The sequence below is a fragment of the Penaeus vannamei genome, chromosome 6 (genome assembly GCF_042767895.1).
Source record: "Penaeus vannamei isolate JL-2024 chromosome 6, ASM4276789v1, whole genome shotgun sequence".
Taxonomy (NCBI): domain Eukaryota; kingdom Metazoa; phylum Arthropoda; class Malacostraca; order Decapoda; family Penaeidae; genus Penaeus; species Penaeus vannamei.
In genome coordinates this window covers 46,969,057-46,982,642 of record NC_091554.1, presented here as the reverse complement: position 1 = coordinate 46,982,642, position 13,586 = coordinate 46,969,057, and the positions used below count along the sequence as shown (strand labels likewise).

Sequence of the window (13,586 nt, the reverse complement as noted above, 5' to 3'; positions counted from 1 at the left end):
TCCAAAACACCCCTACGACAACTTAAACGATTGGAGAGGGTGCATTTTTCTATTTTTTATTCTATTTACACTGATATACTAGTTTTTTTTCTATTTTATCTGATATGTGTTTTAACATTAACGTTGTGTAGTCCACTGCACTAAGAAGAGTGATGATGCATAAGGCGACCAAATTACACACTAGTGTATCAACGAAACTGAGTGTAGGTTAACAGATCATAGGTATTCAAAGGGAATTATTTGGGTTTGAAAGAAAACCTTGTAAATTTTGTAGTATATTAAGAGAATACATATAAAAACTTTGTAAACAATATCCATTAAAACATGGAATATTTAGCACTTAAAAATACATATAACTTTTTTTTTGTGTTTTATCACAATAAAATATCTTAAAACTGGAACTTTAAACCTCTAAAAGAATAAAAACGATCCTCAAAACACACAATTAAATATCATAAAATAAAAAAAAGAAAACCTCACTTTAGTATAAACACCGAACATGATTTTGTTCATGTAAACACCCGAATTTTGGAACTTTTCCCAGTATCTCGAGCAGCGGAGTTTTCTTCATATTTACAATATTTTCTACACTACAACCTTCTTTATAATGAAGCCAGAAGGATCTTCAACAGAGGTCTACTCACTAGAAGGCGGGGTTATCTCCAACAGTGAAGTCTTCTCTTTTTGGAAGCCTGGACCACCACCAACAGTGAAACAGCCTCCTTATTGAAGGCCGGACCACCACCAACAGCGAAATATTTTCTTTACTTTAAAAGACTACTTTTGCAGTGAAATATTTTCTTTATGGAAGCCAAGACCACCTCAGTGAAATATTTCTTTACTTTAAAGACTACTTTTGCAGTGAAATATTTTCTTTATTGAAGACTGGACCACCTCAACAATGAAATATTTTCTTTACTGAAGCCTCGACCACCTCAACAGTGAAATATTTTCTTTACTGAAGCCTCGACCACCTCAACACTGAAACGACGCCCTTCTTGAAGCCAGGACTATCTTCATGACTTAAATTTCCTCCAGTCTGAAACCCGCACCCACCTCCAACACGCGAAGAACTATTCTCACTTGAAACCTCGACAAAGAAGCTGATCTCCCTCTTTTGTCGCCGAACGAAGACTGGGCGCACTCGACCGTCGCCTGTCCTTTAGCTGCCTCCGTCCAAGATGAAATTGGGCCTCTGTCCCTGTGTGAAAGACGACGACGACGCTGACGAAGATGATGATGACGACGAAGGTGGTGGTGATGACGAAGATGATGACGATGACGAAGGTGATGACGATGACGAAGGTGGTGGTGATGACGAAGGTGGTGGTGATGACGAAGGTGGTGATGACGAAGATGATGACGATGACGAAGATGACGATGACGAAGGTGATGACGATGACGAAGGTGGTGGTGATGATGATGAAGATGAGGATGACGAAGGTGATGACGAAGATGAGGATGACGAAGGTGATGACGAAGATGAGGATGACGAAGGTGATGACGATGACGAAGGTGGTGGTGATGACGTAGGTGATGACGAGGGTGGTGACGATGGCGATAACAACGCCATATACGCATGCACAGCTCCTATCACAGGGACGGTGACTTTGGTTGTTGATGGGGCCTGGGTAGCGGTGGTGTTCGCCGGCGGCATAGCAGTGGTGTTCGCCGGCGGCATAGCAGTGGTGTTCGCCGGCGGCATAGCAGTGGTGTTTGCTGGCGACATAGCAGTGGTGTTCGCCGGCGGCATAGCAGTGGTGTTTGCTGGCGGCATAGCAGTGGTGTTTGCTGGCGGCATAGCAGTGGTGTTTGCTGGCGACATAGCAGTGGTGTTCGCCGGCGGCATAGCAGTGGTGTTTGCTGGCGGCATAGCAGTGGTGTTTGCTGGCGGCATAGCAGTGGTGTTTGCTGGCGGCATAGCAGTGGTGTTTGCTGGCGGCATAGCAGTGGTGTTCGCCGGCGGCATAGCAGTGGTGTTCGCCGGCGGCATAGCAGTGGTGTTCGCCGGCGGCATAGCAGTGGTGTTCGCCGGCGGCATAGCAGTGGTGTTTGCTGGCGGCATAGCAGTGGTGTTCGCCGGCGGCATAGCAGTGGTGTTCGCCGGCGGCATAGCAGTGGTGTTTGCTGGCGGCATAGCAGTGGTGTTCGCCGGCGGCATAGCAGTGGTGTTTGCTGGCGGCATAGCAGTGGTGTTTGCTGGCGGCATAGCAGTGGTGTTTGCTGGCGGCATAGCAGTGGTGTTCGCCGGCGGCATAGCGGTGGTGTTCGCCGGCGGCATAGCAGTGGTGTTTGCTGGCGGCATAGCGGTGGTGTTTGCTGGCGGCATAGCGGTGGTGTTTGCTGGCGGCATAGCGGTGGTGTTTGCTGGCGGCATAGCAGTGGTGTTTGCTGGCGGCATAGCAGTGGTGTTTGCTGGCGGCATAGCAGTGGTGTTTGCTGGCGGCATAGCAGTGGTGTTTGCTGGCGGCATAGCAGTGGTGTTTGCTGGCGGCATAGCAGTGGTGTTTGCTGGCGGCATAGCAGTGGTGTTTGCTGGCGGCATAGCAGTGGTGTTTGCTGGCGGCATAGCAGTGGTGTTTGCTGGCGGCATAGCAGTGGTGTTTGCTGGCGGCATAGCAGTGGTGTTTGCTGGCGGCATAGCAGTGGTGTTTGCTGGCGGCATAGCAGTGGTGTTCGCTGGCGGCATAGCAGTGGTGTTCGCTGGCGGCATAGCAGTGGTGTTTGCTGGCGGCATAGCAGTGGTGTTTGCTGGCGGCATAGCAGTGGTGTTTGCTGGCGGCATAGCAGTGGTGTTCGCTGGTGGCATAGCAGTGGCGTCTGTTGGTGGCATAGCAGTGGCGTCTGTTGATGGCATAGCGGTGGCGTCTGTTGGTGGCATAGCGGTGGCGTCTGTTGGTGGCATAGCGGTGGCGTCTGTTGGTGGCATAGCGGTGGCGTCTGTTGATGACATAGCGGTGGCGTCTGTTGGTGGCATAGCAGTGGCGTCTGTTGATGGCATAGCAGTGGCATCTGTTGATGACATAGCGGTGGCATCTGTTGATGGCATAGCGGTGGTATCTGTTGGTGGCATAGCAGTGGCGTCTGTTGGTGGCATAGCAGTGGCGTCTGTTGATGGCATAGCAGTGGCATCTGTTGATGGCATAGCAGTGGCATCTGTTGATGGCATAGCAGTGGTGTCTGTTGGTGGCATAGCAGTGGCGTCTGTTGGTGGCATAGCAGCGGCGTCTGTTGATGGCATAGCAGTGGCATCTGTTAATGGCATAGCAGTGGTATCTGTTGATGGCATAGCGGTGGCGTCTGTTGATAGCATAGCAGTAGCGTCTGTTGATGGCATAGCAGTAGCGTCTGTTGATGGCATAGCGGTGGCGTCTGTTGATGGCATAGCATTGGTATCTGTTGATGGCATAGCAGTGGCATCTGTTGATGGCATAGCGGTGGCGTCTGTTGATAGCATAGCAGTAGCGTCTGTTAATGGCATAGCAGTGGCGTCTGTTGGGGGCATAGCAGTGGCGTCTGTTGGGGGCATAGCAGTGGCATCTGTTGATGGCATAGCGGTGGCGTCTGTTGATAGCATAGCAGTAGCGTCTGTTAATGGCATAGCAGTGGCGTCTGTTGGGGGCATAGCAGTGGCATCTGTTGATGGCATAGCGGTGGCGTCTGTTGATAGCATAGCAGTAGCGTCTGTTAATGGCATAGCAGTGGCGTCTGTTGGGGGCATAGCAGTGGCGTCTGTTGGGGGCATAGCAGTGGCGTCTGTTGATGACATAGCAGTGGTGTTCGCTGGCGGCATAGCGGTGATGTTTCCTTGTGGCACGGCGGTGGTGCTTGGGTGTAAGGTGGTCGCCGTGGTTGCTTGTGGCTCGACTGTTGTATCAGTATCATTTCCCATTAAGAAACTGATTCTCTGAGGCAGCGGTACGTTCACTTCTGAAATGATATATGGACCATCATTACCACGACTGTCACTGTTCAACAAAAGTGCAATTCCATATTTCATGCATCTTACTCATCTTAAAATTTCTCCAGTTCTAAACAAGGGGAAAGAGCACTGTAAATCCAGAAGAAAGTGACACCAGGTTCACCGGGTCAAGTTTGCCGTGACACTTACGCGCATGAAAATCTGGCAATACTGACAACTTGGCTGCTTCCATCACCTGTTCTTCTGGCGTTGGCATTGACAGCGCTGAGGGCAAGGGGGTTAGGCATCGTCAGTGCTTTTGTCTTTGGCGTCTTTCAAGCAGAAGAGGAAGGGGCACAGAGATGAAGAAGAGGAAGGGGCATAGAGATGAAGAAGAGGAAGGGGCACAGAGATGAAGAAGAGGAAGGGGCACAGAGATGAAGAAGAGGAAGGGGCATAGAGATGAAGAAGAGGAAGGGGCACAGAGATGAAGAGGAGGAAGGGGCATAGAGATGAAGAAGAGGAAGGGGCACACACGGGCACAGGAGGAAGGGACACAGATGAAGAGGAGGAGGAAGGGGCACATGAAGAAGCAAAAGAGGAGGAAGGGGCACAGAGATGAAGAAGAGGAAGGGGCACTGAGATGAAGAAGAAGAGGCACAGAGATGAAGAAGAGGAAGGGGCACAGAGATGAAGAAGAGGAAGGGGCACAGAGATGAAGAAGAGGAAGGGGCACAGAGATGAAGAAGAGGAAGGGGCACAGAGATGAAGAAGAGGAAGGGGCACAGAGATGAAGAAGAGGAAGGGGCACACACGGGCACAGGAGGAAGGGACACAGATGAAGAAGAGGAGGAAGGGACACAGATGAAGAAGAGGAGGAAGGGGCACATGAAGAAGCAAAGGAGGAGGAAGGGGCACATGGAGAAGCAAGAGAGAGTGGATGGAAGACACTACAAAAGGTAAGACAGACTGGTAGAAACTACAATGTAAAGAGGTAGGGAGCAAAGTTCAAAAAGAAAAAGAGTAAAAAATGGGATTGGAAGACGTTAAAAAATGGGAATTAAAATATACTAGAATAAAATGCAAGGGTTAGAGGGAAAAAATAGATAAGGAATGGAAGAAATAGAGGAAAGGTGGAGCCTAAGCGAAATACACAAGACAGGACAGAAAAAAAGTGAAAGAATCGAGGAAGAGAGAAACATAATAAAAAGATCACAAGTAATCATAATAATAATAAATGATAAATATATAAATAATAGATGAATAATAAATAATAGATAAATAATAAATAATAGATAAATAATAGATAAATAATAAATAATAGATAAATGATAGATAATAAATAAAAAGATCACAAGAAAAAATATATAATGATAAACAAGACTTTTCCTCCTTTTTTTTTTCTTCCTCGTAATATATGAACTCATAAATCTTTCAAGTAATTACCTTAACACATGTTCGTTCACGAGCACATGGATTTAATCAAGTGAAAATCTTTATAATTAATACGATATGAAACGAAATCATGTGTTCAACAGGAACTTGGTGCTATTATTTCAATATTGATACGATGACAGTTACCTATATGGCTATTTAATTAACTTCAATGTCAATATCAATAGTTTGAAGGATAAAAAAATGAAGCTAGCGGTCATACTTTTTTATTATTAAATTACTATACATCTTAGTTATTCACGCATGAACAAAAAAAGCTTTTAAAAACTGTAACAATGTAAAGCTTAACAAAAAATAAAACTAACAACAAGAAAAAAATACATGTACATTTAACGAAAAACAAACAAAAACTTAAAAGCATAAAAACGAGACAATTAATAAAGAGAGTAAGGAATGAGAGAGTAAGGAATGAGAGAGAGATAGAGAGAGAGAGAGAGAGAGAGAGAGAGAGAGAGAGAGAGAGAGAGAGAGAGAGAGAGAGAGAGAGAGAGAGGGAAAGAAAGAGAGAAAGAAGAAGAAAGAGAGAAAGAAGAAGAAAGAGAGAAAGAAGAAGAAAGAACAAATAAAGAAAGAGAAAGAAAGAACAAATAAAGAAAAAGAAAGAGAAAGAAAGAACAAATAAAGAAAGAGAAAGAAAGAAAGAACAAATCCAGAAAAGAGAAAGAAAAAGAACAAACAAATAAAGAAAAAAGAAATAAAAAGAAAACAAAAAATCACAGCGCGTCGTCCATCTAACTGAAGATTTTCCAAAAGGACTTACTCTCGCTCGTACAGATGACGATGGCAGCGATGAAGAAGACGATGAAGCCGAGGGCCATGATGACGAGGCCGCAACTGCCCTCCCTCATGACGGTCATGCAGCATGGGGCAAAGGGCCGTTTGTATCGAGACCACTCTGCAATAAAATAGTTTTATGAGACACTGCATACAGAGTAGATGGATTTATGTATGTGCAAGTACCTATGTTAAGTTTAGATACATAAATAAATAAATAGATAGATATATGTGTGTGTGTGTGTTCACATCTGCTCGTTCACATTTAGTCGTGTACTGTGAATTGAATTGAAGCTTCCAATCTGTCTTCACCTATACAAAAAGTGCGGTATTAAGCTGATTTTCGAAACAGATTTGACAAGTTTTGACCGTGTTTGTACCTGGATGTATATTAACACCCATGTATGCATGTAAATCCAAGTAAACACATACATGTACAGTGGCGTGCTGGGGAGGGGTGCAAAAAGTTGAAATAGCGCCCCCGTCCCTGGTACCTTTAAATTTTTGTAGGGGTAGCTTGTTTTATTCATCATCCAATTATAACATTAGAATAAAAGTTTAGCTGTGTTAATGGAAAGAGTTAAACAACCAATTAACTTGAATTATCATTAAAAGCAAGGAGAAAAAGTAACATTATAGAGGTTGCTCCTTATCAAATTATGATCAATTTGAGGTTTGACTGTCGAATTCCGTCATCAATCAATATATTGAGTTTGTTTAATTGAAATCATATTTTCTTGAGAATTGTTGGTTTCTTAGAAGAATTATCTTTATTTACTAACGAATACCTCAGGCGCCTTCGACAACACATATGCATGTTAGCATTCATTTTGGTGCTCCTCATTATCATAGGCAGGAAGGGCAGGCGCCTTCCCTGCCAGCACGTCACTATACATGCGTATGTGCACCAGCAGGTTGAAGTCTTTGTTCAGCAAGTGTTTTTACTTCTCAAAAAGCTCTTGATTTCCTATCTTCTCTTTCTTTCTTAGCTGCTTTTTGACCTGCACTGGAGCCATTGGTGGTATAATTGTCGATTTTTTTTCAGTGTGGCTTTTCGTATGACTTAGCATAATAATAACTGCCAGAATAACCAACCACTTTTGACAACCCTATAATCAATCTCCCGGTCTTATCACCTCTTTGGCCAGTGTCATAAATTTACCCTTATCAGGGTGTTTGCGTTATTCTTATGAATCAAGCAAATGACCATGTGTTACTTTAATGTGGGACATCAAAAAAAATATATATGAAATTCCCGCATGTTAAATTTCTAGTTAGTGATACATGAAAATGAACTAATTGCAGTTTTTTCATTATCTATCTATCTACCTACCTATATATATATATATATATATATATATATATATATATATATATATATATATATATATATATATATATATATATATATATATATATATATATATATATATAATATATATATATATATATTATACTGTATATATAAATACCGAATAAGTCGTTTTTCACATTTTAAAACGAAAAAAAAGTAGAAAAATAATATTTTACATATTCTAGAAAACGAAAGTGAAATTCGAAATTCTTTATGTCTTCTAAGGATTAATCTATGAAGGATTACAGAAACAGTAAATGACATAATAAGGTATTTAGTTCTGCAGCAAGGTATATCGGAAAGTGTTGGAGGTGGGGGGGGATCACTCCCCATCAGGCTTACAAAACACAGTCGGCAGTATTACTAGCAAATTGATTAAGTAATTAAGAAAATATGCAAGGCCAAAGGATTTACTCCACCTCCACTTATATGATACCGGTTATCCTGCCTGTAATAGAACGTTCATCCTTATCACCTGTGTGCTGAAAATTGCCCTAAGGTTTCACGTAACGATTGCCACATACAAGGAAATATTTACAGGTTACATATGGGTTAAAATCTATTCAGATATATAATCTGCCTTTGGTTTGCTATCTCCCTCTTTAACTAAGAATTTGACAATGCAAAGTTAGTTTTAAATATCAATAAGGCCATCTCCGTGGTAGAGGTGTCATAGCTCCGTGGTAAAGAGCTTGTCTTAAAATTGCAAGGTCTTGTGTTTGTACCCAGTCATCCCTGTCAGTCGATTCAGCTATAAGTGATTACTGGTATACAGACAACATACTGGGGTTAAAGTCAGGGTCGAAAGGAACTTGTTACTATATCGCGTCTTCCCACGGCTAAAAACCCAAGTTTCTCTACAGGCATATTCCTTACGTCCACTTAGACATAGGACCAACTCTTGACTTGGAATTTGATGACCGAGTTAAGTTTTATAGTTTGAATATTTCATAATCATAAAACAAAAATGATTACTTCCTGAGCTGACAGTGCAGAAAAAGAAAATACCATTAAACCCTCAAATCTCTGAACCAGAGAAATATTTGTGCTTAAGTTCATTAAAATCATATGATAACGATAATGAAATAATGACATTGTAATTGGTTTCCATTAAAAAAGTTGGCAAGGAAAGACAATATCGTACCTTTCACCTCATGGGGAGAATAAGAGTAGTGGCTGCCACTCTCGGGAGGGTACCTGTCATCGTCGTCAGAAACTGTAATTCTGTGGAAAGAGTGGGGAGTGAAAGCATAGAAGTATTGATCAATTAGAGGTTTGAATAAAGAGAAAAAATGTATCTGGATTGTTTGTGTTGGGAAGAGGGGTCAGCTTGTCAGAATAAGGCACTCAGGGTAGCTCTGAGCAAGACGTACGGGATAGTTCTGACGATAGTGTGCAAGATAGTTTAAAACCACAATAAATAAAAAATTAGGACGTTTTGGACTTGTTAAGAGTCCACCAGAAGGACAAGCAACCGAAATGGACCACTGCATCCAATTCAGTTGTCTGCCTGAGGAACTCTCGAGATGGAAACCACAATTTCAGTTCTTATTGTTGCCGATTTTCTCTTCATCTTACTGTATGTGTAACTGTGTGTTTGTGATAACATACTGGATAGTTCTGAGGATATATAGGATTGTTGAATAATGATGTAGGGTTACTGCCAACTGTCAGGAAGAGGTACAGGACAGTTAGAATGAAGATAAATAGGATTTCTGGAACTTTTCAAGTGATCTGGGACAGTCATAAACAAGTACTCATGTCCTCTACGGCTGCATTCATACCACGACACATCACATGTGGCACAATTTCAGGCCAAGGTTACTTAAGGTGTGTGCCTGGCTGCTTTCACTCAGTTCACAAGATACACCATCGGAGGGTGACAAGGTTATTGTTGTTTATAGGACAATTGTCTTTAACCTTGGAGCAGTAAGGTGAACTTTGGAGCAGAAAGTGAAAGACTTGTTCCAATACCCCATTCCCTCTGTCCAGGATGCTGGAGGGTAAATTTTTGGGTGACCTCCAAGCTAAAACTACTGAACAGCAGTGTGGCCGACTCCTGCACCCTGCAGCACGACATACTTCCCCCAGGTTGGGTCTCGGGTCCACAGCTAGTCCTTGCACCTCACCATCAGCAGCTTCTGGAAGACTAATGCCAAGACCTGTTTGGTTGACAAGGACACCTTACGGCTCACCTATTGGACCGCAGGCTCTCCTCGCTCCTGGGTAGCTGGCACAGCTTGAGAATACTTAAGCTCCAATGCCCGGGTCTAGATCATCACTTCAATCCTCCAACTGAACCCAACAACAGCAGCAGCAACAGTAGGCCTACCCAGGGCTCCGTCGTCGGGGTGCCTCACCAGCTTCCCCATTGGTCTCCACATGACTCCAGCACCCAGCCATACCTGTGGGAACTTACACCCACCCCACTCACTCCACAAAGAGATAATATAGACCAGTCAAGTGGTGGATGCAAATCCTTTGCCATACTGGTGACCACCAGAGTGAAATGAACGCAGCTTATCGCTTGCTCACTTAGCTCCCTCGCTGGAGTTGGAGTACCTTAGCTGACCCTCGCAACCTGCAACTCTGCATACTTCCTCCAGGTTGGGTCTCAGGTCTACAGCCGGTCCTTGCACCTCACCATCAGCAGCTTCTGGAAGACTAATGCCGAGACCTGATTGGCTGACACTGACACGGCTCACCTATTGGATCGCAGGCTCTCCTCACTCCCAGGTAGCTGGCACAGCTTGAGAGTACTTAAACTCTAGCGCCCAGGCCTAGATCACTTCAATCCTCCAACCGAGCCTGACAACAGCAGCAGCAACAGTAGGCCTACCCAGGCGTGGTGGAATAAATTGCTAAGATTTCTGACTTATAAGGAGATGCAGGATAGTCCAAAGTAATTGAGATGATTCATAACCATTTCCTCAAGAACTCAAAAAATGGATAAATGGATAAACAAGAGAAAGAATTCAATTAAAATGACACCTGAAAATTGTGCAATTCAAACTTTCAGCAGCAAATACCATCGGTAAAATAATACACCACATACTTTACTCAATTTACGGGGACAATTTTTCAAATCAGACTTTCGACAAGTCTGTAAACTCATGAAGGCCTACCTGTTCGGAGTGCCACCTGACAGGTTATCGAAGTTCAAGGCACACGGAAACACGCTGTCATTTCCGCTGCCACCACTGGGCCTGATGACGAAGAACAGGTATAGGATAAAAAAAAGTGTCTTGATACTTTTAAACTCGAAGGAAATAATAATAATGATAATTATAATGATAAATTGAAAACCCATTTTTTTTTTAAATCTATAAACATGATGATTAAAAAAGAGAAAAATGAAAAACGGAAAGGAAAAGAATGAAGAGAAAAATGAAACAAATTTGTTAAAATATAAAAATGCAGAAACGAAATAAGCAGGCAGTTTTGAAAGCGTTACTTGCATAGTTTTGAGACAGATCAATGCGAAAGCAATACTTATTTTGCTATAAATATTTGCACCAAGTTTTAGAGAGAGAGAGAGGGGGGGAGGGAGCGGGAGAGAGAGAGAGAGAGAGAGAGAGAGAGAGAGAGAGAGAGAGAGAGAGAGAGGGAGAGGGAGAGGGAGGGGGAGAGGGAGAGGGAGAGGGAGAGGGAGAGGGAGAGAGAGAGAGAGAGAGAGAGAGAGAGAGAGAGAGAGAGAGAGAGAGAGAGAGAGAGAGAGAGAGAGATACAGAGAAAGAGAAAAAGAAAGAAATAGAAAATTATAAATGCAAACTTACCAAATAACTAGAGACGGCTTCCTCGGTCTCTCTCGGTCATCCGCTGAAAATATAGACGTAGAATAAATAATTAGTTATGTCTGTGTAATAATTTAACATTTCTGTCTGGTTCTTTGGACAGTCTGTTTCACTCTTCATCTCGCTCTGCCCCCCTCCCCCCCCCCCCCCCCCCTCTCTCTCTCTCTCTCTCTCTCTCATTCTTTCTCCCCCTCGTCCTCTCCTTACCCTCCCACCCTCCCTCCGTCTCTCTCTTCCCCCTTCCCTTAGACCATGTCACCCTTGGACTTACGTGACCCAACTATGATGAGAAAAAGTTACTTAACACGCCAACAATGACCGACCGACCGACCGACCGACTGACTGACCGACTGACTGAATGACCGACCGACTGACTGAATACTTACGCGAATCGACTGTAATAACAGGTGTGACGTGGGCTTTCATGCTTGGAGAGGCCTGCAAAAAAAAGTGGAAATGGATGAATAGATAGTAAATAATATATGATGATTAAATAAACTGATGAAGAGATGGAAGAATTAATAAATGGAGGGATGAATGAATAGATAGGGGAATCGATAAACAATTACATGTTCAAGAGATCAAATTATTCCCTTGTCAATTTGCCAAGTCCCTTCCCAAGTCGCCAGGTCCCTTCCCAAGTCGCCAAGTCCCTTCCCAAGTCGTCAAGTCCCTTCCCAAGTCGCCAAGTCATCGTCTATGTTGCCAAGTCATCGTCTATATTGCCAAGTCATCGTCTATGTTGCCAAGTCATCGTCTATGTTGCCAACCCTCATCGTCATCTTCCAAATTATGAAATAATTTTTTTTAAACATTTCCAAGTCATTTACCAAGTTACCCTAACAACTCACCTAGCCGTCAAAGTTACCGAGTCCCTCCCATCGAACCCAATAAGTTACCCTAACAACTCACCAAGCCGTCAAGTTACCGAGTCCCTCCCATCGAACCCAATAAGTTACCCTAACAACTCGCCAAGTTATAAAGTTGACGAATTCCCTCCCACCGAAGTCGTTCCCTTCACTTACGTCACCATAAGCACTGATGGGCGTTCCCACCGAGGCCACGGGCGGGGGCTCCGTCTCCGATTTCAAGGGGACCAAGCCAAGCATTTCAATGAAAGGATTTGAGTTGGGTTTCTGTGTCTGCTTCCTGCTTGATGCTCCTGCTTGCGCCCCCGAGGAGGTAGATGCTCCTGCTTGCGCCCACGAAGAGGTAGATGCTCCTGCTTGCGCCCACGAAGAGGTAGATGCTCCTGGTTGCGCCCCAGACGAGGAAGAGGCGCTTGCTTGCTCGGATTTGCCTTTGGTGGTTGGGGTGTCGGGGCAGTCCCAGCTGGGGTGGGTAGAGAGGGTGGGGGAAAGGGAAAAAAACGTTTAGAGGGGGATAAAGAGAACGTTTGAGTGGAAGGGGATATAGGGAGGAAAAAATGTTTCAAAGGAGGGGAATAAAGACGGAAAAAAACGTTTAAGCAGAGGGGAATAGAGAAAAACGTTTAAATGGATGAAAGGGAATGAGTGAAAGGGGATAAATGAAAGGAAGGGGATAAAAAGAAAAAAAAAATGTTTAAAAGGTGGGGGGGAAACGTTTAAATGGAGGGGAATAAGGGAAGGGGTAAAAACAATTAAGCAGAGGGGAATAAAGAAAAACGTTCATACAGGGGGATAAAGAAAAACATTTTTGAGAAATGAGAGTCGTATAAAGAAGAGGAAGAGGGATGAAAACAAAGAAAAAAGTTTAAAAATAATATAAAAAGAGAAAAACGTTTAAACAGATGGGATAAAGACAAGCGTTTCTGAGAAATGAGAATCACATAAAAAGGAGGAAGAAAGAGTCTCCTGCAATATACATATATAATGTATACAGCCATACATATATACATGCATACATATATAGGACGCTCGAGGGGGGGGGGGGTTTGGGAATCATCAAACAACAGCAACTAACCCACAGAATCCAACTCCAACTCCAACTCCAACTCCAACTCCAACTCCAACTCCAACTCCAACTCCAACCCCAACTCCAACTCCAACTCCAACTCCAACTCCAACTCCAACTCCAACTCCAACTCCAACTCCAACTCCAACTCCAACTCCAACTCCAACCCCAACCCCAACCCCAACCCCAACTCCAACCCCCCCCACATCAGCGCCTCCTACAAGCTACCCACGCCCTTACCCACGCCCTCATCCACATACCTGACGTAGGACGCATCCTCGGGCCCTGCTTGGTCGGCGCTGTGGGTCAGAATATTGGACGGCGGGATGCTGCTGTTGGTCGACTCGGACTTGGACAGCATGGACTTCATGTA

General features: G+C 43.8%; 1 protein-coding gene across 1 annotated transcript in view; it reads right to left on the bottom strand.

Moving 5' to 3' along the window:
* Positions 1–259: 259 nt before the first annotated feature.
* LOC113808833 (mucin-5AC) overlaps positions 260–13,586 on the bottom strand; it is a 16,118-nt gene continuing 2,791 nt past the window's right edge. Inside the window, exons 3-11 of the mRNA XM_070122493.1 lie at positions 13,474–13,586; positions 12,304–12,610; positions 11,665–11,716; positions 11,261–11,303; positions 10,610–10,735; positions 8,629–8,708; positions 6,117–6,251; positions 4,112–4,186; positions 260–3,930 (exon numbers count right to left, since the gene is read on the bottom strand). The exon at positions 13,474–13,586 is cut by the window's right edge and continues 12 nt beyond it. Coding sequence (XP_069978594.1) covers positions 1,163–3,930; positions 4,112–4,186; positions 6,117–6,251; positions 8,629–8,708; positions 10,610–10,735; positions 11,261–11,303; positions 11,665–11,716; positions 12,304–12,610; positions 13,474–13,586 — 3,699 coding nt within the window. The 3' untranslated portion in view covers positions 260–1,162. The remainder of the gene's footprint in view (positions 3,931–4,111; positions 4,187–6,116; positions 6,252–8,628; positions 8,709–10,609; positions 10,736–11,260; positions 11,304–11,664; positions 11,717–12,303; positions 12,611–13,473) is intronic.